This window comes from Trachemys scripta, chromosome 1, assembly GCF_013100865.1.
Source record: "Trachemys scripta elegans isolate TJP31775 chromosome 1, CAS_Tse_1.0, whole genome shotgun sequence".
Lineage (NCBI taxonomy): Eukaryota > Metazoa > Chordata > Testudines > Emydidae > Trachemys > Trachemys scripta.
Window position 1 is genome coordinate 159365488 of NC_048298.1, and position 26695 is coordinate 159392182.

General features: G+C 42.9%; 1 protein-coding gene across 3 annotated transcripts in view; it reads left to right on the forward strand.

Moving 5' to 3' along the window:
• Window positions 1-26695, forward strand: part of EPHA3 (EPH receptor A3) — a 318256-nt gene that overhangs the window by 10299 nt on the left and 281262 nt on the right. For all 3 annotated transcript variants that reach the window (XM_034791240.1, XM_034791250.1, XM_034791261.1), the window contains exon 2: window positions 13069-13133. In XM_034791240.1, coding sequence (XP_034647131.1) covers window positions 13069-13133 — 65 coding nt within the window. The remainder of the gene's footprint in view (window positions 1-13068; window positions 13134-26695) is intronic.

Sequence of the window (26695 nt, forward strand, 5' to 3'; positions counted from 1 at the left end):
TCAGGTATTAAGGGATTTGGAAACAGCGAAAAAAGGGCAAGGGAGAAAATTTGAATGACAAAGCGAATACAGACATATTGTGCCCATTTGGGTTTGGAGTACTCATGTCTACTTTTTTTATTTTTATTTTTACTTTTTAAAGTACTGCTCTTGAGAAGGGAGGAAGGATAGGTTTAATTGACAGGAAATCTTTGTGAATTAGAATGAATTTTTTTACACAAAAGTAAGTTGAAGGTTTGCATTGCAGTGTGGGCCTCATTAGGCTCATCCATTCTTAATTTTTATATTCCTGGCATAATGAAAAGAACTGGCAGAATAACAACTCGACAGGAAATAGGAGGCTAATAAAACGGAAACTTTATTAGACCCATTTGATAAACGTTCTATTCCAGCACACCAGTGATGTGTTTTTATACAGTTGGAGAGTGAGTTACACACAGTTACACACCGTTCTAGCAGCACTGTACGACTCTTGTGTAAAAGTTTCAGATTGGGAAAAATAAATGTATGTTTCTGGTGGTGATCTACATACAAATATTTTCTAGGCAAATTGTCAAAATAACACAGACAGGTGTGAGAAAATCCACCAGGTATCTCTGCCAAAGCAGCTCTCTCCTGACTGGTAACACATTTACTATTTCAGTGTTGATGCTTTCTGAGTAGAGATGCCTAAATGTGCCTTTTCTTTTATTCTGAGAGAAATAGGGCATGGTCTTTCTATGAACCACTGAGTTCAATGGGAATTTGAGGGCATTTGGCACTCTGTAGGATCAGGCTCAAAATAGATTAGTTTGCACATCAAATTAGTTTCCATCTCCATGGCTATCTTTTGAACACCCTCCATACTGAGATGAGGGGGAAAGTATTTTTAGCATGCAGTGAGCTCTCTGTTTTGCAGTAACAGAATTTTAGTAACTTTAATTCTTCTTTCCAAATGTTTTCAACTTTATGATTTAAAAAAAAAACAATAATAATAATATTTTGCTCTTCTGCACCTTTAGTGTGAGGATTTCATAGTGTTTAGCAAGCCTTTGTAGGGGGAGGGGCACAACTGTCCTTTGTTCTATACACATGCAGGGGAGTTAGAAGGATGTAACTTGTCCCTTACTCACTTGTGTAGGTATCACATCTAGTGGGTATCAGAGTTGGAAGCAGAACAGCCCTGCGGGACATCTCCATTGCCTGTGCAAGTGGGTGGAGAGTGAATGGGCAGGAGTGAGGAGGGTACAGAGCCTTTGGCTACCAGCTAGCACTAGTATCAGAGGGGTAGCCGTGTTAGTCTGAATCTGTAAAAAGCAACAGAGGGTCCTGTGGCACCTTTGAGACTAACAGAAGTATTGGGAGCATAAGCTTTCGTGGGTAAGAACCTCACTTCTTCAGATGCAAGTCATCTTACCCACGAAAGCNTAGTGTGAGGATTTCATAGTGTTTAGCAAGCCTTTGTAGGGGGAGGGGCACAACTGTCCTTTGTTCTATACACATGCAGGGGAGTTAGAAGGATGTAACTTGTCCCTTACTCACTTGTGTAGGCATCACATCTAGTGGGTATCAGAGTTGGAAGCAGAACAGCCCTGTGGGACATCTCCATTGCCTGTGCAAGAGGGTGGAGAGTGAATGGGCAGGAGTGAGGAGTGGATAGAGCCTTTGGCTACCAGCTAGCATTAGTTGAGCCAACGAGGAGAAGGGGTATTGAGGAAATGTTTGACTGATCTGAGCCAGCAGCAAAATACTTTCTGTATGGAGCAATTTGGGAATCGGGGGAAATTGTGATTCAGTCACCATTTCCTCCTTAGTCTGGTCCTAGGGCATTGCAGTTTATAATCTAGCTCTTTATTTGTGGGCATTTCTGTAGCGCTCATCATTGTGCTGAGTCCCCTCATTAAGTCCTGTGAGTGAGAATTACAATGAGATTCCTATTTCGGTAGCTTCTCTGAACTGACTACATGAATCTGGCTCCACAAGGAGTTCGGGAGCATTTTTGCTGAAAAGAATAAAACTCGGGGAAAAATAAAATTATCTTGCTCCTGAAGTACAAGGACAGTTGCCAGAAGTTGCAAAATATCAGTGTTGCAAGATTTGACATGTAATAAAAAGTCAATACATGATTTAAACTAATTTAGAGAATTTACCATATAATAAAAATGAATTTCTGTAACACTAATAATTTGAAAGGTAACTTGACACATCTAAGTATGGTTGGGCTATGCTTTTTATTTAAGGTTCATAGCAATAACTTTTAGATTTGGGACATGGTTTATTTGTTGTGTAATACGATCTTTGCTAGAATGATGGAAGCCTGTACCCTCCAGTTTGTTTTCTCTATCGGTTGCCGCTGCACTCAATTTTATGGCAAATTGTTTTTGTTCCCTGTTTTTGGATGTGGCTTTTTCTTTGCTTGTACAGTTCTGTACTCAGCAGTTTAACCACAGATTGAAAATGGCATTGGCCAAATTTGTAATGCTCTGCACAAAATCCTATTTTGTATTGTTCAGCATAAGAGGGGCATAGCAGAAAAACTGCATTTCTCACTACAATTGTCTCTCCCCAAAGGCTATGGCATGGCCTTAATCTGCCAGCAGATTTCCCCCTAAGGCCCACATTTGGAATGAGAACCGTAGAGCACAAAAGGCCAAATCTTACAGGCGACTGAGCGGGTGAGCATAAGAAATAGCAAGATTCTACTGGGGTTTCTAGGGCGCTTACACCAGTGAAGGATAGGTGGAGTGCAGCATGACCAGACACCTGGTATTCTCCCTGTGCCAGGGACTGAGGAGGCAAAGGTGCCAGAGCAACACAGTTGGACCTAGCAGAGTTCTCCTATACCAGGGGAATTCTCTGCTGGGCATTTGCAGCATGAACTTACAGCCCTTTTATGCCACTTGAGCAGCATAAAGGGGCTGTAATATCACTACAGAATCTGGACCATTATGAATATATACTCATGTAAATGAGTGGAGAATCAGGCTACTTCAGAAGTCAGCTACTTAAAAAGGATTTGGGGCAAGCATAATTTAGAACCAAATGTTGTTTCTGAACACGGTTACTTGAACAGGGACATAGCATTGGTTAGAACTGTTTATACCAGAATTCCTACTCTCCAAACTGCTTTCTGTACATAACCAGAAATTCCATAGAAACCCTTTACCTTATTTTTGACCATCATGATGGTTCGTCCCAGATGTCTGTACACAATGGGGCATGTCTTCACCCTGGCCACAACCCAGCTTGTCTCTTTTCAGTTGCCGTTTCCACCCAGAAAACAAACTTTGGGTCCAAATCTGAGCAACTGCAACTTCAGCTACTTCCCTTCTGCCTGTAATCTGGTAGTTTAGAGGTGCCGACCTTCAGACCTGTGCCCATAGTTGATTAAGTGTATAAAAATTCAGGTGCGGATTGTCTTGGCAACAGGGAGGCTACCATTCTAAAAATGTATGTCAGTATGTGAACAGACTCCACTCTGTCCCACCCCAAAACCAAATCCTGGCTAGGTTCCTGCTTCAAAGTGCCTTCTTTGCTTCCCAGAGAGTTACAAAGCATATTTTGGTTATGGGCATCCTCGTTTTTTGTGTTGGATAGCCACAATAAGTTTTTTCCCCTTTGCTAGCATTTTTCTAATAACTAATATTATTCTAAATTAACACGGGGTTGCCTAACCAGAGCAGACAACATTTACGTGTATGCGGTATTTTTTTGTAACTGTGTTAGTTCCAGGATATTAGAGACCAGGTGGGTGAAGTAAATCTCTCACCAGCAGAAGTTGGTCCAATAAAAGATATTATTTCACCCGCCTTGACTTTCTAACCTTTACATGGTGGTGTTTTACTTTAACTTGAAAAAGTTGAAAAATCAGTTCTTTTAGCCCAATCAGTGATCCTTCTGAATGTCTTTCTTACCCAACGTTATTGGGGAATGTTTAGTGACTAACAAAGCTGCTGTTGTCAAATCCTTGTACTTTAGATCTTGAAAATTGACTGTTGGCAGGCTCTCTCCTCCAGTTTTTATGAAACACGGGCTATCTCAGGATGATTCTCCTTGGCACAACATTTTGGTTAATTTGTTTTTCCTTCAGATACGGAATGTATTTATTTTGTATTAGGTTTACTATAGAAGTTTGAACCTCATATCTTCCTTGAAGTGCTGCCTCTTTCAGATGGAGAATCTGATTCTGATCCCTGGCTAGTTTTACACCCAACTCTTTTGTCCTCTGTGAAATTACTCCTGATTTAGCGTGGTATACATGAGAACAGAAACAAGTCCATATATTTGGAGTTTCTGTTGTCAGTGGGCCTGTATATCAAACCCATCTCAAACCCCTTCATTTTGCTAGTTCCTTGTACCACAATACCTACAAAAACGCAAGCAGACTTGCATTCCATGTGTGTTATGTTCCCGTTCCAAGCTCTGGGAAGAGATGCATTCTGACAATTTAGCACAGCCTGAACTGAGGTAGCTTATTATGGTTTCTCTTAAATTGGGAAGTCAACTACTCTGGAGCCCAAAGCAGCAGGCAAGGAGGCAAGGCTCTTAGGAAAGAACATGTGGTTAATAGACAGCATTGCCGGCACGTTGCCATATGGCATAAATAGCCAGAGTGTACTGTACAGCGAACAAGTCCATTATGTGAAAGGACTAAAGCCATTGAATTCCCAAAGCTGGGATTGTGATTGTTGCTCATTGTGTAGATCGCTGTGATATTTAAATACTGGCAAGCAACAAGGTTATGAAGTCCCTCTCACAGGTATTTAGCATTGTTTTAAAAACAGTCACGTGTTGTGGACTAGTGCAATGCACTGAGGTATTAGTGAGCTGTTGATTTTTATCTCTGTCTTACAAGAACACTTCTGCGCTCATTTCTCCTTGGTATGATACTGCCATTCTTTTATGACAATTGTATGCCAATGACACCCTCCGTTCCCCCCGATGGGGCATAAACATTTTGTAGAGAAGAAAAACGGTTTAAAGCAGTGATATCTGGCATTGTATCTGTTCAGCTGGAGTCCACATTACATCTCCCACAGCAACAAACTGAGCAAAGAATTAAATATTGCAACGCTAGTAAGGCTGGAGGTTTGGAGGAATGAACAGCAAGTTCTTATGGCAACATTTTAAATAAGACTCCATCTCTATAATACCAGCTGCCATGGAAATCAAATCTGTTTCTGAGCACTCTGTGATGTCAATGAGAGTTGAGGAAGCTGAACATTGTGCAGGACTGGGCTCAGTGGGTTTAAATCTCAGAGTATTTAAAACATTAATGAAATAAACTTCACAACTCTGAGGTAGATAAATAATCCAACCATTTTAGGAGTGTAGAGACACAAAGGCTTGGAGAGTTTAAATCAGTTGCCTGAGATCACACAAGGTGAATCAATGGGAGAACTGTAAAGACACCAAGAGATATGACTCTCAGTGCCCTGTCCTAACCATTAGACACTTCACCCCTTCTCCCTTCCCAAAATTAGTAAACCAGGGAGATTAGTAGCTTGATTTTGGAGATGCCATGCATCCACAGATCCCATTGAAATCAACATCTCTGAAAATCGGGCCATGTGTTCAGTGCACTTGAAACAATTTATGTCACCACTGACTTCACTGGAGTGGTTCCTGGTTATACTAATAGTGTTCTTGGATATAATAATTTCTCATACAGAAAAAAAATATTGTCATGTAAATAGCTGCACATCTTAGCTACTTTTTCTCAAACTTTATGCAGTTCACCTGATTTTCATGTTAAAACGCATAAGATCAAATTTAAATATATATTTTTGTTCTTAATTAAGAAGTATTTTAATTGCATATTTAAAAACCTACCATTCTGCCCTGATATACACCAGCTGAAAATCTGGCTGGATGTTTCTTTATATTACATTTAATGAGTTTTTTAATTGATTTTATAAATCAACATGCTGTCTTAGTATATTATGGTATATTTACCACCCATCTAATCAAATCTTTGAAGTGATTTCATTATGTGGGTCAACAGCAGGGGTGGGCAAACTATGGCCCAAGGACCACATCCGGCCCATGGGACTGTCCTACCTGGCCCCTTAGCTCCTGCTCCGGGAGGCTACGCCCCGGTCCCTCCCCTTCTGTTCCCCCTCCCTCGCAGCCTCAGCTCGCTCGCTCTGCCGCCGGCGCAATGTTCTGGGCAGCGGGGCTGTGAGTTCCTGCGGCAGTGTAGCTGCAGAGCCCGGCCTGACCCGGTCTCTGTGCTGCATGTTGGTGGCAACGGCGGCGGCAGCATGGCCCGGCTCCTGCCTGGCGGTGCAGCTGTAGCGCTGCTAGCCACCAGTGCTCTGGGCAGGGAGCAGGGTGGGTTGGATAGAGGGCAGGGGAGTAGGGGGCGGGGCTGTGGATAGGGGGCGGGGCGGTCAGGGGGAGCAACAGGAGGTTGAACGGGGGCAGGGGTCCCAGGGGGCAGTCAGGAAGGAGGGGGGGTTAGATGGGGCAGCAGGGGGCAGGGGTTCTGGAGGCAGTCAGGGAACAGAGAGAAGGGGTGATTGGATGGGGCAGAGGTCCCCAGGGGGCTGTCAGGAATGAGAGGAGGGGTTAGATGGGGCGGCAGGGGTCTGGGGGCAGTCAGGGGACAGCGAGTGGGGGGGGTGTGGATTGGGCAGGGGTCCCAGAGGGGCCGTCAGGGGGGGGGGGGGGGGGGTGGGGGGGGAGGGGGGGGGGGGGGGGGGGCAGATAGGAGGTGGGGGCCATGCCATGACCCCCTCCCCTAACCGGCCTGCCATACAGTTTACGAAACCTGTTGCGGCCCTCAGGCCAAAACGTTTGCCCGCCCCTGGTTAATAGTCTCTACAATCTGACATATTATTTTATTATAATCCAGTAATTCCTTGCAAAAAGATTTAGGCCACAAATATCTAATTCACATTTTTATTTGTCTTTGTCCTTACATTTTACGTTCTATGAAAAAAATTCCCTCCCTCTAGATTTCTAGCATGATGGATCATGTTGTGACACATGACGTCTAGTTGTATCAATCATTTTCCTCTTCCATGCCTTTGTGCCATGCATTGTGCCTGTTGCAGCCTAATAAGGTCTAGCTGAATTAATTGTTTGCCCTGTATTGAAGTATGTGGAAATGAGATTTGTATGTTTTTGCTCTTCCTCTGGGCCTTAGGAAAAATGAGCTGAATATCTTATGACTTTTTTTCCAGTGAGCAAGATATTTATTTTTAAAAAAGTAATACGTGGTGGGGAGGGGAGTTGTATATTTCTAGATACAGGTAAAGATGTTCATTCTTTCTGGGAAAAAAATATCTTTTGAAGGCTGTTTCTAGGGGGAAAATGTTCTGTCTTCAAATTCGAGTTAGGTTCTTGGTAACCTAAATCTCTGAGAAACAAAATTATCTCTTGTTAAAATTATCTGTGTTCCTATGCAGTGGAAGCCAGACTGAGATTTTCCAACCTCCAATATGAATCCCATTAGACAACTGATGACTCCACAGAGCAAGGGCAAGATGTTTTACAAGGACAATCAATATCCCCCAGGTTTTTTTCTTTGATTGTTTTCCACCCGTGCTCTCTTCCTTTTTACTTCCCATTATTTAACAAAGAAGGAGAAATTGGCTGTGTTTATAATGAGTGGGGATAACCTGGTTAGACAAGTGAGGATACATAAGGCTTTCTGATCTCTTTCCATCAGAGATGTAACTTGCAGTAGACTTGTCAGTCTCTGCCCCTCCCAGCACAAAGTGATGGGGGATGTACAAGATTATATAGTACAAAGTTGATCAATAAGCTCTGCACAAAATTATCTACTGTTTCAGAATGACAGGTTCGGAGCATAGCTTTTGCCGCCTTGAATTTATGGGTATATAAATACTTGCAAGTGTTAGTGAATTATGTAGGATGCATGTGAAAGTGGTGTGTCTGGTGCTTCTGTTTTGAGGGATGGAAGAAGTGGAAGCAGGGACAAAAGGAACTGGAAGTTAGATGAAGACCTCTATTGCATTCAGCTTGTGCATTCAACGTGCTGCAGATGATAACCTGGCTGCTACTGCTTAGTACGGTGCTTTTCAACACCTCACTCCCCTTTGGAAGAATTCCCGCTTCCCCCCCAGATGGATGCTATTAGCTAATTTGGTTGCTATTTTTAAGTCTAAATTGCAGACTTTCTCCTGCTCTGTAATTTGTTTGTTCATTCTAACTTGGTTAATGCCATGCTAACTTGGGAATAGAGCTATATAAATGAATGGTATGTACACTAATGGTTAGGATGAGGGAAACTTCAAACATGTCATTTTTATTTGTGTTGATGTAAAGAGGCCAACTCAGACAATATATCCATACATGCAGATATCAAAGAAGGGGAACAACATGTGTCTGAAAGAAATGCAGCTGAGCCTCTTGGACGTGCAATCAAGTTAACTCCTTACCTGTGAGGTATAGGTTAAAGCGAGTGTGTTCTAACCACAGGCTGTTTTACCTAGTGATAGCCATAAAATTGTAAAATGCACTGGAAAATCCAATGTGCTAGGGGGTGGGTAGCTTATCCTGCCCCTCCCCCCACACACACGTCTGTCATACCTGTATGCTTCCCTTGTTTGTTTTCCCTTGAAACTCCGTTTCTTTAAATAATAATACCTAGCTTGGGTGGGGTGCAACCAAGCTAATTGCTGGTGTCCTCTGTGGCCAGTTTCTAGTGTGATTGAGAGGATAAAATGAACAGCTCCCAGCGGTAAAAGACCTGGGATTTTGCTGATGGACCTGAAGCTCTGGGGATTGGGTGAGACATTGTGGTCCTTGTGGGCCGAGGTTGCAACCATTCTGCACCCTCTGTCCCCTCCTTCTATGAAACTATAACGTTTCATACTCAAGTGTGGTAATTGTTAGCTACTGAGAATTTTTTAATGGCAACCATGGTAGGTACAATCTGAAATAAGTGGGGTGCTATGCGACAGGACTCTCTTTGCTCATCATTAGTCTGATAGAAGTGAGTTTGTGAATAATGGCAGTTGGAGCTGGTCAGGAGACTGCCAGATCCTAAATGCTGAGTCAGGATGATTGATGGATTTGCTTTGCTGTCGAGCATTCTGACTCAGATGCCACAGCTCCCTGGAGCCCCAGGAATGTAGAGGGACAGCAGATGTTTTCTCCTTGCCCCAGTGGATTGACAAGATGGCAAGGGAGCAGATGCTGCAAGCGTCTGAGTACAGACCTGGTCCTTACGCTGCAATGCTGTGTACTGCAATGATGCCAGCAGACTTAATATTGGAGTGGCACGGGAAAGTGACCTACCATGATGGACGAAATAAGGCAGCCTTTCCCAGAAACCCACTACACCTACTTTTTTGTTCAGATTAAACTTAAAAAATAAAAGCATGTAACCCCAATGGGTTGATTGGAAACGTGTACTCACCAGAGGTGCCTTCCCTGGCATTGTGCTACTCCACCAGCTGATCCTGTGAGGGGCTGGGCTCCAAGGTTAAAAACAGTTCTTGGCTGTCAGAGAGAATGGATCCTCCACTTGCCTGCCTCGCACTCTCCTCCTCCTCTTCAACGATGTCCTCCTCGTTGTTGCTCGAGGTCGCCTGGGGCTCCTTGGAAGTATCTCTGGAGTATTTTGGGGTAGTGGTGGGGTTGCTGCTGAGAATCGCATGCAGCTCCTCATAAAAGTGGCATGTCTGTGGGGCAGAACCAGAACAACTGTTTGCCTCCCTTGTCTTCTGATACGCTTACTGAAGCTCCTTTATTTTCATGTGGTGCTTCTGCGTGTCCCTGGTGTAGCCCTTCTCCACCATGCCTCGCACGATCTTGGCATAGATGTCAGCGTTTCTTCTGCTGGATAGGAACTCTGCCTGCACAGACTCTTCTCCCCACACAGCAATAAGTTCCACCACCTCCTGGGTACTCCATGCTGGAGCACGTTTGCGGCCTTGAGTCTCCATGATCAGCTGTGCTGGCGAGCTCTCCACACTGATCAAACAGGAAATAAAAGTTCCAGAGGCTTTAACAGGGGAGCAGCTATTTCCTATGTACCTGGCTGACGGGCCGTGGAGTTGAAAGCGCTCTCCAGAGCGGTCACAGCAGAGCACTGTGGGACACCACCTGGAGACCAATTCATTCGAATTACACAATGCAGTGTCTACACCAGGGGTCTCAAACTCAAATGACCACAAGGGCTGCATGAGGACTAGTGCACTGGCCCGAGGGCCGCATCACTGACACCTAGCCCTTGCTGCCCCCGGCCCTGCCCCCATTCCACCCCTTCCATGAGGCCCTGCCCCCATTCCAACCCCTTCCCTGAAGTCCTCACCCCAGCTTTGCCCCCTCCCTGCCCCCAGGGGGTGCAGGAGGAATGCGGGGTGTGGCGGGGGCTCAGGGCAGGGAGTTGAGGTACAGGAGGTATGCAGGGTACAGCAGGGGGCTCAGGGCAGGGAATTGGGGTGTGGGGTGCAGGAGGGGTGAGGGGTACGGCAGGGGGTTGGGGTACAGGGTGTGGCAGGGGGCTCAGGGCAGGGGGTTGGGGTGCAGGAGAGGTGTGTGGGATGTGGCAGGGGGCTCTGGGCAGGGGGTTGGGGTGCAAGAGAGGTGTGTGGGATGTGGCAGGGGGCTCCGGACAGGGGGTTGGGTTGCAGGAGGGGTGCAGGCTCCGGCCCGGCACTGCTTACCTAGAGCGGCTCCCTGCCTGCCTGCCTGCCCTGGCCCCGCTCCGCTCCGCTCCGCTCCAGGAAGCAGACGGAGTCCCTGGAGGGGACGGGGGGGAGAGCAGGAAACGGCACCACGTGCTGCTCTTGCTGCTCCTCCAGCTACCTCCCCCAAAGTTCCCATTGGGAGCTGTGTGGGGAGATGCCTGGAAAGAACAGCACGGAGCCCTCTACTCTCCTCCCCCCCCCCCCCCCCGGGGCTGCAGAAACATAGTTCCAGCCGCTTCAGGGAACGGTGCAGGGCTCGTGGCGCCACGGGGTAGACAGAGGGGCGGGAGGTGTGGGGAGCTTGGCGGGCCACACGAAAGAACCAGTGGGCCGCGTGTTTGAGATCCCTGATCTACACTATCCCCATGTCGACCCATAGACGTCGAATCAAGTGCTACGCCTCTCATGGAGGTGGAGTACAGAAGTTGACTCTACAGGCCACTTAGGTTGGCGGAAGGGACTCATAGTGTAGATACACACAATATTAGTTCGACTTAATGCGGCTTATGTCATCCTAAATTTGTAGTGTAGACCAGGCCTTCAAAAAAATGAAATAAGTCAGAATGTAATTTTCTTAAAAAATGTGTATGTAATTGTAAGGGAAATACTTTTGTTTTCACAGACTGGAGAATAACTCATTCACTGAGGAATAACACAATTGTGAAAATATATTTATATCCTTATAATGATGTATTGTTTTTGTCTATTTCTGAGTTCATACACCCATTTTTTCCCACCCCTTCCCCTCCCCCCCCATTTGGCACCTTAAAAAAAAAAAAAAAGGTTTTAATTGCTTTTTTTTCTTAGTAATGGCCATAATTAAATAGCAAGTCATGAGGGATGCCAAAATTAATGCAGATAGCTCTACTTAACAGATTTATAGATAATTTCAGGGTTTTCCACCTCCTAATCCCATTCCTCTTCTTTCTCTGAGCACCAATGCCTTCACCATTTGGTCCTGGGAACAGTGACAACCCTTCAGGCTTAAAAACAGAAGACCCCTACAACATAACTGCCTAGATTGTTATGTGGTTATTTCTTTTTGAAAGATCCATCATACTGAGATGTTAAAACGCCCTTGTATGTGGAATGAAATGTCTTCCTTTTGTCATTGTCAGTAGTTTTTATATTTAAAACAAATATCCCTAATTGTAAATGATAAATATTAGAGATGCATGGATCCCTGTTGTTGTGTATTAATATGTCTCATTGGCTGGTGCTAATGTTAAGACTGACAGTGATTCGTTGTCACTAATGTTTATTGGTTCATCTGTCCTGATTTATGTTAATAAATAAATGTGTTGTTTGTGGAGCTATGTGATCAATTACTTGTAGACTCTAGTCAAATGGAATAAAACCTGCTCTTGTTTTTGCAAAATAGCAGTATCAGGGAGTAATGGGCTTTATTAGATCTATTTTAGAGCTTAAAAGAACCTCATTTCATTAATTAGATACTTTTCATTTCAAAGGTATTCCAAAATAAAATCTGCACTCTTCTATTAGAAGGTTAAAAGACAAAGGAATACCCTGACGATAGCTATCCAGTGGCAGTTTTCTTGAAGTTAAAGCACTGTGGTTTAAAAAAAATCTAATATTTTACTTAATAAAATTTTAGAAAATACTCGATTAGTGCAAGATGATTCGGAGAATCAATCTGATCAGAAGGCAGAAAGGGTAAAGCCCTTAGACAGCATTTATTTATTTTTGTATGCTGAGAAAATTATATATGGGAAAATGTAAGATTTTATTTTTAATCAAATAAAGATTTAAATATTCACATCTCACCTATGTAGTTAGATGCGTTGACCCAAATTTCAGGCGTATGAGGGGAGAACCTTGTACTGTATGCCTCAGGGTACATCTACACTACAGGGGGGAGTCGATTTAAGATACGCAAATTCAGCTACGTGAATAGCGTAGCTGAATTCGACGTATCGCAGCCGACTTACCCCGCTGTGAGGACGGCGGCAAAATCGACTTCTGTGGCTTTCTGTCGGCAGCGCTTACTCCCACCTCCGCTGGTGGAGTAAGAGCGCCGATTTGGGGATCGATTGTCCCCGAGAGGTCGATTTCTACCCGCCGATTCAGGCGGGTAGTGTAGACCTAGCCTCAGATAGACCAGCTCAATTTCCTTCCTCTCTCCTCTCCCCTCCCCGCTGTAATGAATTTGGACAGAGATCCACCCATTGCTTAGTTTTGCCTATTACTTTAAAAGTTCTACCTCCTCTGTACTTACAATGTTTTAATATAAACAAGCTGATCCTTTTAATCTCTTTCATGTAGTAAACCATCAGGCCACCTGAACAAATCAACCACTTCATGAGGTCCCCAAATAAACAGATCTTTTAGTAGAGAGTAACTGTGGTTAAAGGGACAGAGGCAAATTTAAACTCATTCTTCTTCATTTTGTCTTCTTTTATAGTTAATCTGCTGGATTCAAAAGCAATTCAAGGGGAGCTGGGCTGGATCTCCTACCCATCACATGGGGTGAGTTCATTAGACTGTGAAATGGGAAAGTGCTGTTACAGATCAATGTGCTATTTAACTATTGTTTCCTCTTCAGAGAATGCTATGCTGGGGCTCTTTGGAGCTTCAAAAATAATCTATTCTAAATTTGAAATTAGGGTTTGTTCTGTATTACTATGGTACCTTTTCATTAGAACATATATCATATTGCATGTAATGCCCATGGTGAGGTCACCCTTAATGGAAAGAATTAAAGGGGTGGGGCTTCCCCATTTTATGCAAATTGTTTTTAAATCTTCCTGCCTGTATGATGTGCATTTCTAACATGTAGTGTGGAACTATTCTGCTTAGTGATGCTCTTAGATGAACTAGAACTGACATGGAAATGTGTAGACCAATTTTCAGCAGATGTCACAAATGTCTATATTGTGGGTTTTTGTTTTTTGGCTGACTTGTTCTAAAGGTGCTGTTCTCTCTGTGGCAAATGTCTGGATAAATTTCTTATGTGTTTTCTTGTATGTTTTCTAATATTGTCTAGAACAAATTAAACCGGATCTCTTATTTGTAACTCTGAAATTGTCTAGTGTTAGGATTCCTATACTTCTAGTTTTTAATTTTTTTTTTTGAAGCAAAAGAGAGACACAAATTCTGTTTGTTTTTTTAATACTTGATTTATGGTTTACCAAACTTTTACCTCTTTATTTGTTATCACAGTTACTAAAGGAGAGGTCACCCATTTGATAGCTTAAACTTTGATTTCCCAGTAGGTAAAAGAAACTCCAGAATTCCTGTATCACAATGGAGGATGGTTCACCTGAGTACATTTTAAAAAAGATTCTTTGCACAGTCAGTTTTAAAATCCCAAGTAAAGAAGCTTTCTCACCATCCAATGGGAAAGTAAACCATAGCTTAATATATGTCTCAGTCAGAAAGATTCCCCCTTATATTCAGTCTAAATATTTCCTTTCTTAATTTAGTTCGATTACTCCTCAATGTGTCATGCTCCTAGGTACCATACTAAATTATTCCTCTTCATTCTTGGTATTCACTCAGTCTCTTCCCAACTGTAAATTAGAAGAACAATGTACAAAAAAAGAGCCATTTGGAAATCAAATACTCTTTTTATTGCTGTTTGAGTAATTGAATGTGACAATAAAGCACCTGGGGCCAAATTCTCTCCTTGGATTTGGTGGAGTTTTCATTTTGGCTTTGCATGCATGTATCTGAGAACTCTGTTTGGCACACAACAGATGAAACAATGCAATATGTTTTAATTGGGGCAGAGATCTGTGTTCCTTTTCCTTCCAGATTAGTGGTAGTTTTGAGAAAAATGCTACTTTAAATAGCCATTTTGCTTCTTCCTTATGGAGATATTCGATTATAGAATTGAAGGTAATTCCATTCCTATTTTACTATGGGTGCTCCATATTATCCATACTTCACGGATCACTCATCTTTATCTGTCTTTCTTCCTGCCACACCTTGAGTGTGGCTGAATGCCCAATCTTCTAGTGTATCCAAAACAGGGGTGGGCAAACTACATCCTGGGGGCCGCATCCGGCCCTCCAGATGTTTTAATCCGGCCCTCGAACTTCTGCCAGGAAGCAGGGTCCAGGGCTTGGCGTGCTCTGGCGCTCCAGCCGGGGAGTGGGGTCAGAGTCTTGCTCCACTCTGCATGGCTCCCAGAAGCAGCGGCATGTTCCTCCTCCAGCTCCTACGTGTAGGGGCAGCCAGGGGGCTCCGCACGCTGCCCCCGCCCAAGCACTACCCCCACAGCTCCCATTGGCCGGGAACTGCGGCCAGTGGGAGCTGCAGGAGTTGCACCTGCGGACAGGGCAGCGCACAGAGCCGCCTGGCTGTGCCTCTGTGTAGGAGCAGGAGGGGGGACATGCTGCTGCTTCTGGGAGCTGCTTTTGAGGTAAGCGCTGCCTGGAGCCTGCACCCCTGATCCCCTCCCATGCCCCAATCCCCTGCCCCAGCTCTGATCCCTCTCCCGCCCTTCAAACCCTTCAGTCTCAGCCTGGAGCCCCCTCCCCCACCCTGAACTCTTCATTTCTGGCCCCACTCCAGTGCCCACACTCCCAGCAGGAGCCCTCACCCCCTCCCGCACCCAACCCCCAATTTTGTGAGCATTCATGGCCCGCCATACAATTTCCATACTCCGATGTGGCCCTCAGGCCACAACGTTTGCCCGCCCCTATCCAAAGGATCACTAGCCTGTGATTCATCAGCTTGTCTGGAGGAGGCAGTGGTCTGATCTGAGCCAGGATTCTGGCATTTCCGTGAGTGTAAGATGACTCAAATGGCTAACATGGGAGTGAGAAGTAGTTAGTGTGCGAAGTCTCAGATTTCAAGGTTCTGTTGGGCAGTTTAAAATATTAATAAAAAATCTTGCCAAAACTGCTCATTTGTCAACTTTATTCTGTGCATCTGTTTTGTTTTATGGATGTTCTCTGTCATAACTCAGTGTTCTCTGTGGGAGCCGCTGGGCGCTGAGCATTCCTAAAAAGCAGGCCAGTAGCCGCCACTTTAGGTATCTCAATGATGGGAACTGCTGAGTGCTGAGCTAGAACATCTGACCTCAGGCCTCCCTATAAATAATTGTACGTCAGTGTGTGTTGTTCTTCACTTTCCCTACCCGAATTTGCTTGAAATACATTGAATTATGACATGGTAGAGACATAAAATGAAACTCTGGGTACACAGAATAGTTAGTTTTCAAACCATCAGTATTGGCAAGAGAATTTTTTTAAAATCAGATTTTTCATTTCCAGGATAATATTCAGTTTTTAACTGCTCAGTATAGTGAGTTTTCAATACGAGCTACTCAGTGCTGAATGCTTCTGAAAACCTGGCCAATACATTTAGATGCCTAGAGGGTAGTGTACTATTTTAAAAATCTGACGCCAATTGTGTGTTCTGATCATCGTATCAAAATCTGGCCTCTGGTCTTAATGCAAGCCTGGGAATTGTGTACGCCACATTTCTGCTTCTAGTTCTGTGAGTGACTCTTTCACTAGCTTTGGGCAAGTCGTCTTAGTCTACTTCTCCATCTGTACATTGGAAATAGCAGCACTTGTTTCTCTGCCTCACAGGACTGAATTAGTTAATGTTTATGAAGTGCTATGTGAATAGCCAGTGTCCTGGAAATGCTAAATAGTATCGTTTGTATGATCACAGTGCCTTAAAATAATAGTTTAAAATGTTTATAGAAAAAAAATCTGTGTGTCCAGACGGGACCATGACTGAGTGTTTTTATTCTGGAATGGGATGGATAGGAAGAGGGATCAGGGCCGGCTTCAGGCACCAGCCCAGCAAGCGGGTGCTTGGGGCGGCCAACGGAGAGGGGCGGCATGTCCGGCTCTTCTGCGGCAATTTGGCGGCGGGTCCCTCACTCCCTCTGGGAGCGAAGGACCCGCCGCTGAATTGCCGTCGAAGACTGAAGTGGCGGCGGTAGAGCAGATTGTGATCGTGGCTTTTCCCCCCACACACTTTTTTTCTTTTTGCTGCTTGGGGCGGCAAAAATCCTGGAGCCGGCCCTGAGAGGGATAGTAGAATCCAAAGTTTCCAATTGTTGTTGTCATAGACTGTTCAATAAGCAACTTTGGTGAGTAGGGTGTCCAGGACAGAACTTCCCAGCTATTTCCTAGCTCATCAGTTTCTAGTCTCCATTGTGTATTAGTTTATTTTGATTTGCAAAGCCTCATTTGGTTCTTTTGGCAGCCGCTCTGCTCTACTCTGCTTCTCTATTGATCTCCCTGCAGCTGTGCCTCTTCTGCCTTGGATGCCTAAAGCAGCAAGAGGCAAAGCAGCTGGCAGAGGAATGATACAGGGCATCGTAACGGCTGTAAGAAAAACAGACTTGCTAGATTACTCTACCAGGACACTCGTATCCCATAGAGCAATTTTTTTAGCCTTTGCAAGTCAGTATTGGTTTGGGTAAGTCTGCCTAAGCTTTTCCTGTACATGCGGTTCCTACCTACCATAATATCCCTGGGGAACAAAACTGTACAATACATATAGAAATGTACTGATGTGCTTCTAAAATAATGAGATTCTTAGGTTGAAGTCAGAGAATAGTAAATTCACTTATCTCTCTTATCTTGGTGCGATTGTGGTACAGAACCAGGCCCCAAACTGTGTTCCATTACATACTGTGATACTTTAAGCTTAAAAACTTATATATAAATTTTTAAAAATAGAAAAATAAAGTAGTATGAACTGTGCCATAAAAGTGATGTAATAATAGGAAAGTTAAATGGCAGTGGAAAAGTGAAACATCCTTTTCATAGTCCTTTATTTATACTGGGTTAATTAAACCCTGTAAATATGGCTGCATCTGTCTTCCAGCTAACTAAAATATGAACTTAAACTTCAGTGGAAAAAACATTATAATAAAGATGTCACCTCGTACTGAAACATTGCTAATAGCGAGGTGGTGATTTACAAGGTAGAGCTAATAGAGCTACACTTGAGGCTGTGATTCACAAATGAGGATGCTGGTATTGTGCCAGATGTTTTCCAAGATCCAGCAGTATTCCCATCAGAAGCCATAAATGTCAATATGCTGAGGAGGGTTACTTATATAAATAACCCCACAGCCAGTGATTTATCAAAAGGTATCTAATAGAGATTTTTCAGGTTAATCATTTTACCCGATTCTAGAAAATGACTCGAAGTGATTGTCATGCTCAGTATTCTGTGCTACATCTCATTCTGAAATCTGATTTTACTTGGGGTTATATAACAGAAGCGTTTAGAAATTCCTGAATATTTATGTTAAGATTTTATGGCTCATTGGTATTCAGAGATGTGTGTGTCCCACATAACTCCCTGATGGCATTGTTTTAGCCCCTTGGTTAAATATTGCCCTGTAAGAATGTGATCATTCCTTGAGCCATCCCACACATCCATAATCTTGGCATCAGTGACACTGATCTGGTCAAACTCATTCAAACCAGTTGAAGATAAACCTTGGCCCATCCAGACAGCAAAGCAACTGCTTTAAAAAATAGAATAGCTGGGTGTGCTTATAGTTGAATGTGATTGGCAGCAGCCACAAAGCCTGTATCCTGTGCTGCCACCACTAGCACCTGCATATGCAACCTTTTTTGTACTGTCAGTCAAATACCCGTTCCATTTCCATAGATTTCATTAAAGGGGGAAAAAAAGAAGAGCTACTTAGTCTTTACAGAGTATATTATTGATATGCTGATTAAGCATAACGCAACTGATCATTAACTGCAATTCACGTAAATTACAGCAGCACAGATGTGGGGGGTTGGGAAGATAAAAAAGCAAGTGACTTTTAATAATATACAATACAAATGTGATGGATAATTCATACAGGACAAAAAGAGTAGAGTCCAAACCCCGTTCTGCATATTTATGTAAGTAGTCATATTGGTTTCAGGGTGATTTTTTTGCATAAATAAGGTGACTAGGATTTGACCCTAGGTTGCTGTTCTTTGGTTTGGAAAAAAATAATCTCAAATACTTTCATGTCCCCGCCTCATGACATGACATGAATATAAAATGTACTAGCTGTACTGCAGTATCATTAGGGCATGGCCTAATTTTTAAATGTTACCATTAATGTTTTTTGGCTGCGAAAATGTATTTGTTTTCTCTGTGGTTAACAGGAAAAAAAGATAAAACCAGTTCTTATATTGTCTGTCTGTTAGTAACCATAGAAAATAACCACTCCTTGCATATATGGTTAATGTGTCCTACCTATTTGTGGATACATTTGTCTTGCATATAATCAGAGTTAACAAATTATGGCCAACATTTTCAAATTTCGATGCCTGAAGTAAGGCACTTAAATCTATAGCTAGCATTTATGATCCCTGAGTACCTGCACCTCCACTTTAACTTTACTGGGAGCGGTGGTTGCTCAATACCACTGAAATTCAGGGAACTTACTGAGGTCCCTAATTATAGATTTAGGGGACTTACTATAGACACTTGAACATTTGGCTTGTGTGCCCATTTATTCCTTACCCTCACACGCATGGGCATTTGGCAGAGAGAACCTACAAATCCCAATTAGGGAGCCTGTGGCTTGGGTGGCAGGGAGAGAAGAACAGCATTTCCTACTCCTGCAAAATTTGCCCAGTTAGTGCTAGATCCTGCACCATTACAGTCAGTGGGAGTTTTTTCCATTGACTTGAATGGGAGCAGGATCAACCCTTAATGAAAATGAGGAAAATGGCTTATTTCAGATTTTTCAAAAAGGCTGAAAATAGTCTGTCATATTGGAATCTGGTCCCACATCCCTTTGTTCTGTCTCTCTCAGGAATTTATATGGACCCCCCTCCCATCGCTGTAATCTTGGCATGCCTCACAATACCCTGATGGGGTAGAGAAGGGCTAGTATCCCCATCTTACAGATGGGGAACTGAGGCACAGAGAAGCTAAGTGCATTGCCAAGGTCACATTAGGAATCTATGGTGGAGCAGAGACTTGAACCCAGGTTTCCCAAGTGCCCTAACTGCAGGGTGACTAAGCAATAAACTAACAGCCTCCCAATGGGAAAAATATTCAAAGACACAAATTCAGTGCTGGGTCCTTTATTCATGCTAGTAGTTCCCTTCTCTTCACTGACTTAGACCCATGAAGTCCCATTGAGGCCCTTGAGCATGTGCTTAACTCTACCTTTGTTCAGCATTGATTCTATCCACTGATTTCAGTGGGACTTTTTAAAACACATGCTTCAAATTAAGCAAATGCTTAATCAAGTTTTGCTGAAGTTGGGCCAAAATAAGGAAAGGCTGCGTGTGCTTTTCCTGAGACCTTTTCCTTTTAAAAGGATGCTGGAAAAAGAGCCCCCTTGTCCCCCCCCCCCCGCCGCCCTTTCCTCTTGGATATTTCCATCGCACCAGAATACTAACTTTGAAATGACAGCCCCCAGCTAAACTTGTTCTGTTTCCCGTCTTTAGCTGACATACTTGGCACATGACACCATGTTCAATTTCTGGTCTTTTTCATGGGATTTGAGAGAGAGAGAAGAAAAATCTGTGTAAAATATGCCTTTGGTTGTCATTCCTGACTAGATGTGGAGGAAGGAGATCTTTATGGTTGTATTTGCCTTTGGCAAAAGAAGTCCTGGTAAAAAGCCAATTGATCAAACAACCCACAGGGTAGGGAGGTCCACCAAGATACATTTTTCTTCCAATATTGGCATCAAAGAAGCAGAGTACTCTAGCCACTGTGAGATCCTTGGTGCCCATGGGAGTTCTGAGAGCTTGGATACAGTATGGATCCAGATTGGGTCCTTGTCCGTGATAAGTCTCTCAGATGAAAAAGGACAAATTTCATCTGCATTTTTTATTGCTAGGCATTTAAAGTTGACTGATACCTTGGTCTCAGATTCACTCTTTGGCCTTGGACAAGTAACTTATCTTCTCATTTTTTCCCCTGTGTGAAAAGGAGACGGTACTTACACAGCTCAGCTGGGTGTTGTGTGCGTTTTTATTAAACATTAGTAAAGCACTTCAAAGATTAAATAACCAATCCTGAATGCTAAATATTGTGTAACACAAAAGATTAAAATAGATATTTAACAATAAAGTAGATATTTTCTAAACCTGCTTCAGAATGGAAACAGGATGTATTTTATTGTCTAAAATAGTGTCTCTGCCTATTCACTAGAGTTTATTGAGCTTTTATTAAAAAATATGCATTTGTTTTTTAGGTTCTCAATGTTATGCATGAATTCTGGTTTCCTAACAATTTTATATGTTGTATACTGTCGTTTTAGCTTTCAGTGCTTGTAGATGATGTCTGAAATGCAAACAGAGTATTTTGACAACTGGTTGTCAGAAAAAACCACCTGGGATTCTGTCTTTGTGAATCACACACTATAACTGTTCCTTCATATGCTGGATAGTTGATTGAGGGAAATCAACTTTTTTGACATATGTGTTCTATGATTCTTGGTCAGTTGGAAGTGTGCTGTTTGGGATACATCTTAAATATAGCATTTTCACCTTTGGGCTGATCTTTTGATTAAATTCAAAAGCAGTGTTACGATTCATGCCCTACATATTTTTTCTTCATTTCCTTGCAACTATATATAAATGTGTGTGTAAAGTCTCATTCCTTGGGATTGAAACTTCATTTTCAATATTAGGGCAGTTTTTAGTATTTCTCACCCTTAAAGTGAAGAATTTTGCTTTGTATTTCCCTGAAGCTTTTAAAATTTCTCTCAGTATTTTAAACTAAAATGTCATTCGTTTAAATTGTCATAGCCATGAGTCAGATTGTGAAGATGAAATTTTTTGAGTCAGTGGTTTCTTCATTTTACTAAATAATAGCTGAAGTCAAACAGTCATGTCTGTACAGTAAACTCTTCCTCTTCATAGCTACTATACATAGGAGCTTTAACCATAGGATATGCAATAGGTTTTTTTGATTGTTTGAATTCTGATTTGTAAGCCTAATGGCAGTATCACTCTTTGTCAGATGCACGTTCGCAGCTTCTGTTGAAGTGAATGGAAACCATGCATGTACATTCAAGGACAGACTTTTTGTGAACATTAGTCGGCTTTGATGCTTTTTGACCAGCATATTAACTTCAGTTGCTAAGACCAGTTTTTAGAATAAAAAGTCCAAGCAAAGGTTTACAAGTTAGAAAACGACGTCATTATTATTTTAGCTGGAGCTGAATGAAAAAGGAGAGGTGGGAAATAATTTGAAAACATTTTGACATTTATATAGATTTGTGAATTATTTTTCCAGTGCCACTAAGTGAGTGAATATTAATGAAAACCCCCTCATTAAAATGTTGGAAAAACTACCAAATTCATTATATAAATTATTGGACTGCTTAGTAAATTCTAATCTTAATCTGTATTCCTTTGTTTATTAAACTGACTGATTAACAAATTCATTCTGATTATAGGAATGTTTGTATCTTGCCATGTTTTTTGATAACTCTTTGTGGAGTAATAGCAAATTCATTTTTATTCCAATTCAAATTGCTCTTTCCCACAGCAATGATCTCCTTTTATTATTTTCCTTTTGGACATTAGTCTTTTCAGTTTATCACCAGACTGCTTCAAATTATTTGCTGCATTTCTATTAAAAAAAAAAAAAAAAAGAATATTACACAAACAAAAAAGCAGCTAAGCATACAGGAAGTACAATGCCCTTATTAAGTTTTTGGGGAAAATATTGGAAGTCCATCCTATTTCATTAGTTATGCAATCAATCATTCTGCCATTTGTATAATAGGTTGTTGCAGGTTGGGTATCATTTTTCTCTGGTTTCAAGAAATGCAAGTTTCAACTTCCAAATAAAATCTTTATGTAGGCCTTGGAATGGAACTAGTATTGCACACGTTCCAGCATCCCATTTTTCCTTTGAACTTCAAAGCTTAGAAAGAGCATAATTTCCTTTGTGGGCAGGAATTTTATTTCTGTCTGTCTGTCAGGATAAATTCAGACCATTTGTGGTAAGTTATCAGAAAAGAGATGACCATTGAATGTTTTTCTCTTTCTAAAGGAATGTTTTACCTTTAAGTTTCTAACATCTCCAATTCCCTGTTGTGCAGAATTTATTTGCACACAATATAATAACTAAATACTAAAGATGACTGGGAAACAAAAAGAAAAAACATGGTATGTCATATAGTGTCTTAAATGCAAAGAGTAGATCATATTTGTGACAGTACTACTCTGAGAAAGATTAGGGAAAAATAAATGTTTTCTAACAAGTTGAGCCACAAAACTGATGGCTATAATTTCTACTAAAAATCCCTTGTAAATTTTGTTTTTCTTCTTGATAATGTTGCTATTAGTGTATCATAACTTTTACCATCTAATTTGTTTGTCTGTGGCTAATTTAATCTATTTTTCTAAAATGTCAATAATATCTTTAAAATTAAATGTCTCTCCACGAACAAGTAATTATTTGCATGTGTCATAGCTGACTTGTGGCAAAAAACAAAGATTACTTTCTAAAGGGGCACTTGGAGGTAAAGGAATAAATGGAATAATTTACTATTAGAGGTGATGTACTGGCAAACAATGGAATTGATAATACAGCCTTCTGGGCCTGGGCCAAGTACGTATTATCTCTGCTTCAGCTTCTGTGTCCGTCAGGCAATGCTCGTTGATAAGGATCCAATGACAATCACTATTAACTATCTATTTGACAATGCAGCCCATCCCTTCTACCATCACAGATACTATTTTCCTCCTTGTTGCAGACCAGTTCTGCCTATTAATTGATGAGGACTTCTGTAAACATTTTACCTTGTTTTACAAAATGCGGGACTGCAAAGTACATCTTGTACATGTAGGTAACATCCTATTTTATAAATGCTCTGGAGTCAGGTTGGCTGAGGACAAGGGAATAGCACTTTATTAACTGCAGGAGCAGTTAGCTCAGTGTGCTCAGGCTTCTGACAACATCTCGTTCAGTCTGGCAACATCTCATTTGCCCACTTCCTCACGGAGTCTAATTTTGAAGCTGGCAAGTGAAGTATTTTTACCTGAAGCTCCTCAGTGGGTTATCAGCACCAAGAATTGAAACCCTGGACTTCTGGATCAAAAACAATGAGCCTCTCCGGCCTGAGTTTAAAGACTGAAATCTGTTAGCTCAGTAGCAGGCTCATCAACCTCTGTTGGCCAGCCTCTAGAGGAGACAAAGCCATGTTGTGTAAGTGTGGGTTATGATATTTTAGGATTCAGAGTAGCAGCCGTGTTAGTCTGTATCCGCAAAAAGAACAGGAGTACTTGTGGCACCTTAGAGACTAACACATTTATATTTTAGGAGTTCAGCTCCTGTCCCTGGCAATAGTTGCACTATTAGCAGAACCTCCTCCCTTTCCTCTAGGCCTGGACCTAGGGCTCTTCTGTGCCTCCAGTCACTTATACTGCTTCATCCTCTTGTTATCCCCAGCAGGCAGCCAAACACACCCATCTCCGCTGGTGTCAATCAGTTCTTTCTTTCTTTGTTTCTGCTTTCCTGTCCCCCTCTGCCACCATAGACTCCCTTCCCTCCCTCTGCTATGCCCCTAGCAGTCCCTATCCTACCTAGCCTCACAGGAGGGTGAGATCGCTGTCTCCCAAGTCCTGCTCCTCATGCATCGTGTGGCTCTGAAGCAGGGATTGAAAGTAGCAGTGGCTTGTGCTGAGTTTGGGAGATGCTTAGAACAGAATCTGAGCAGACAACCACAAGGAAGTGAAGAGATTCATCGGATATATGGGGAGGTGAGAAATGACTTGTGAGTTTGTGGGCGGGGGGGAGAGGGGAGAAAGGGCATGGTGAGCATGTGCAGATAAGGAACTTCATTAGCAACAAAGTCAGACATTTCATCTGGCTGTTGAATTTTTAATTGGGATAGGATGCTTTTATTAGGAGTATTGCAGGGCTGATCTAGTCAACATATGCTACCATTACGTTGTCTCATTTGCATAGCTACTCCCATATTATTGGCTTGATACTTACCCTTACAGTGGGTACAGATACTTCCAGGTTTGTCTGGGTTTTTTTGAGGGGATGGAGGGAGCTGGGGGGGAGAAAGAGTTTAAAACCTGTTCAGATGGACATACCATTTCTCAGATATCAGCTGCATTCATATTACCGCGTTTTATCCCGAAGGATCCAAAGCACTTTACTAACCATATATATTTGAAGCTCCTAAACTGCAGCTGCCTATGTGTAGCATGCGGCAGATATTGGGGCGGGGGGAGGGGAAACATGCAGCAACACTACTAAACCGATCAGTACAGGAACTGAAAAAGAAGAATGCGTCTAACTGCAAGGAAATATTAACATGAAAAAGTGAAATATGTTATAAATTTTGAATTTGGATGTTACCAGATTTCAGAGAACCTGCAGCCAGACCATTTTTTGTACTGTGATCCTATCCGATTTCACAGGCTAAACATGCTTGATCTGAATCGATACTTGGTTGGGAAATGTTGATTGAACATTTGGGTGCTGCAGTAAGTTGTGTTGATGGTTTAGTAGGTGGCAATATTGTAGAAGTGTATCAAACCAGTCCTACAGGGGTTTAATGGGCAGTGTCATGCTGGAAGAATACAGATAAAACTCATCTAACCACGTTCAAGTGAACATGGTGATATTCTTCACTTTTTGCCCTAAAGTTGGTTAGACTTACCATGTTCTCTTAAGCAGCTGATATGTTTTACCCCCAGAGGCAGAGATGTATTGGGTCTGGGCGAAGTAATACTGATAAGTGGTTTACAGTATATTCCCAACTATCCAAATAGCCGGGGAGGGGGGGGATTGATTTTATTTGGATAATCAGGAGTTCATACACTTGAATTCAGGAACCATTCAGCAGTGGGGTGGCCTCCCCTCCTCCTCCTCGCTGTGGGGGACTCTGCTCTGCCTTGCCAGGACTGCAGCCTCCCCCACAACACCTTGCGCCTGCTGGGATCAGGTGTCACCAGCACTGCAGCAGAGCACAGAGCCCCCGGCAGCCCCACTGTCACGGCCCCTGCTCCTTCCCTCCCATGACAGCGGGGTTGCAGAGGGGTCCCTGCCCTGCAGCAGGAGCCATTCAGCAGCAGGGTGGCTTCCAGGAGCCTGTCCTCGCTGTACTGGCCAGGGGACTCTGCTCCATGATCTGAATCTACTTGTCCTCATCCAAATCCTTTCATTGTCCCCCCAGCATGAGATACATGCTGTAGAGCAGTGATGCACGAACTTTTCCAGTCACACGGCCCCCTTATCGTTAATGGAATCTGTCTGTGCCCCCCCTCCATTACTGCACAGCCAAGGCTTCCTTGGCAGTGGTGCTTGGGCTGGGTGCAGAACTGGGTATGGGGGAGGAAATGGGGCTAGAGGCAAAGCAGGGCCTGGAGGTGGAGCTGGTCTGGGGACAGAGCCAGGCTGGCATGTGGCGCTCCCTCCCTGCCCCCTGTGGGGGCTGGCCCAGGCCTGGAGGCAGAACAGGCCTGGGGGCTGAACGAGGTTTGGGGAGGAGGGAGGCTTGTGGCAGAGCAGAGCTGGATGTGTAGCGCTCCCTCCCTGCTCCCCATGGGGGCTGGCCCGGACCTTTCTGTACGCCTTCCTCTCCCGAACCCCTGCTTTAGAAGGTTTGTATCTCATGCTGGGATTCAGATAATATGGAGGTTGGATAATAGGGTTTTGGATAAATGGGAGTACGGTGTGTATTTCAATTTATGCTCAAAAGGCATGTTGAAATCCTTTGGAATGAAAGGTGTTATACAAGTGCAGGTTATTTGTATTATTTATATTCACCGTTCTTAGTCTGTGACGGAACTACCATTAAGCACAAAGTGAGGTGCATGGTGAGGTCAAAGGCAGTATGCATGATGTGTAGATACTGTCTTACAACACACATAGCACAGTGATGAAATCTGTGAGTTTTGCTGTACTGTGCTACATGAGATTTGGTCCTTTCATCTATATGTTAGTTTCCCTGCCTAATACCCATTGTTGCCACTCAGACTGGAGCTACATTTTCCGCTGTTGAAAGAGTTGATTTTCATAAGCCCCAAAAGGAAATAAAGACATGCAGAATGATCATCAGCTGCTGGTTAGTCTGTGTACACACATACTGACACACTGCCCTACAGTGT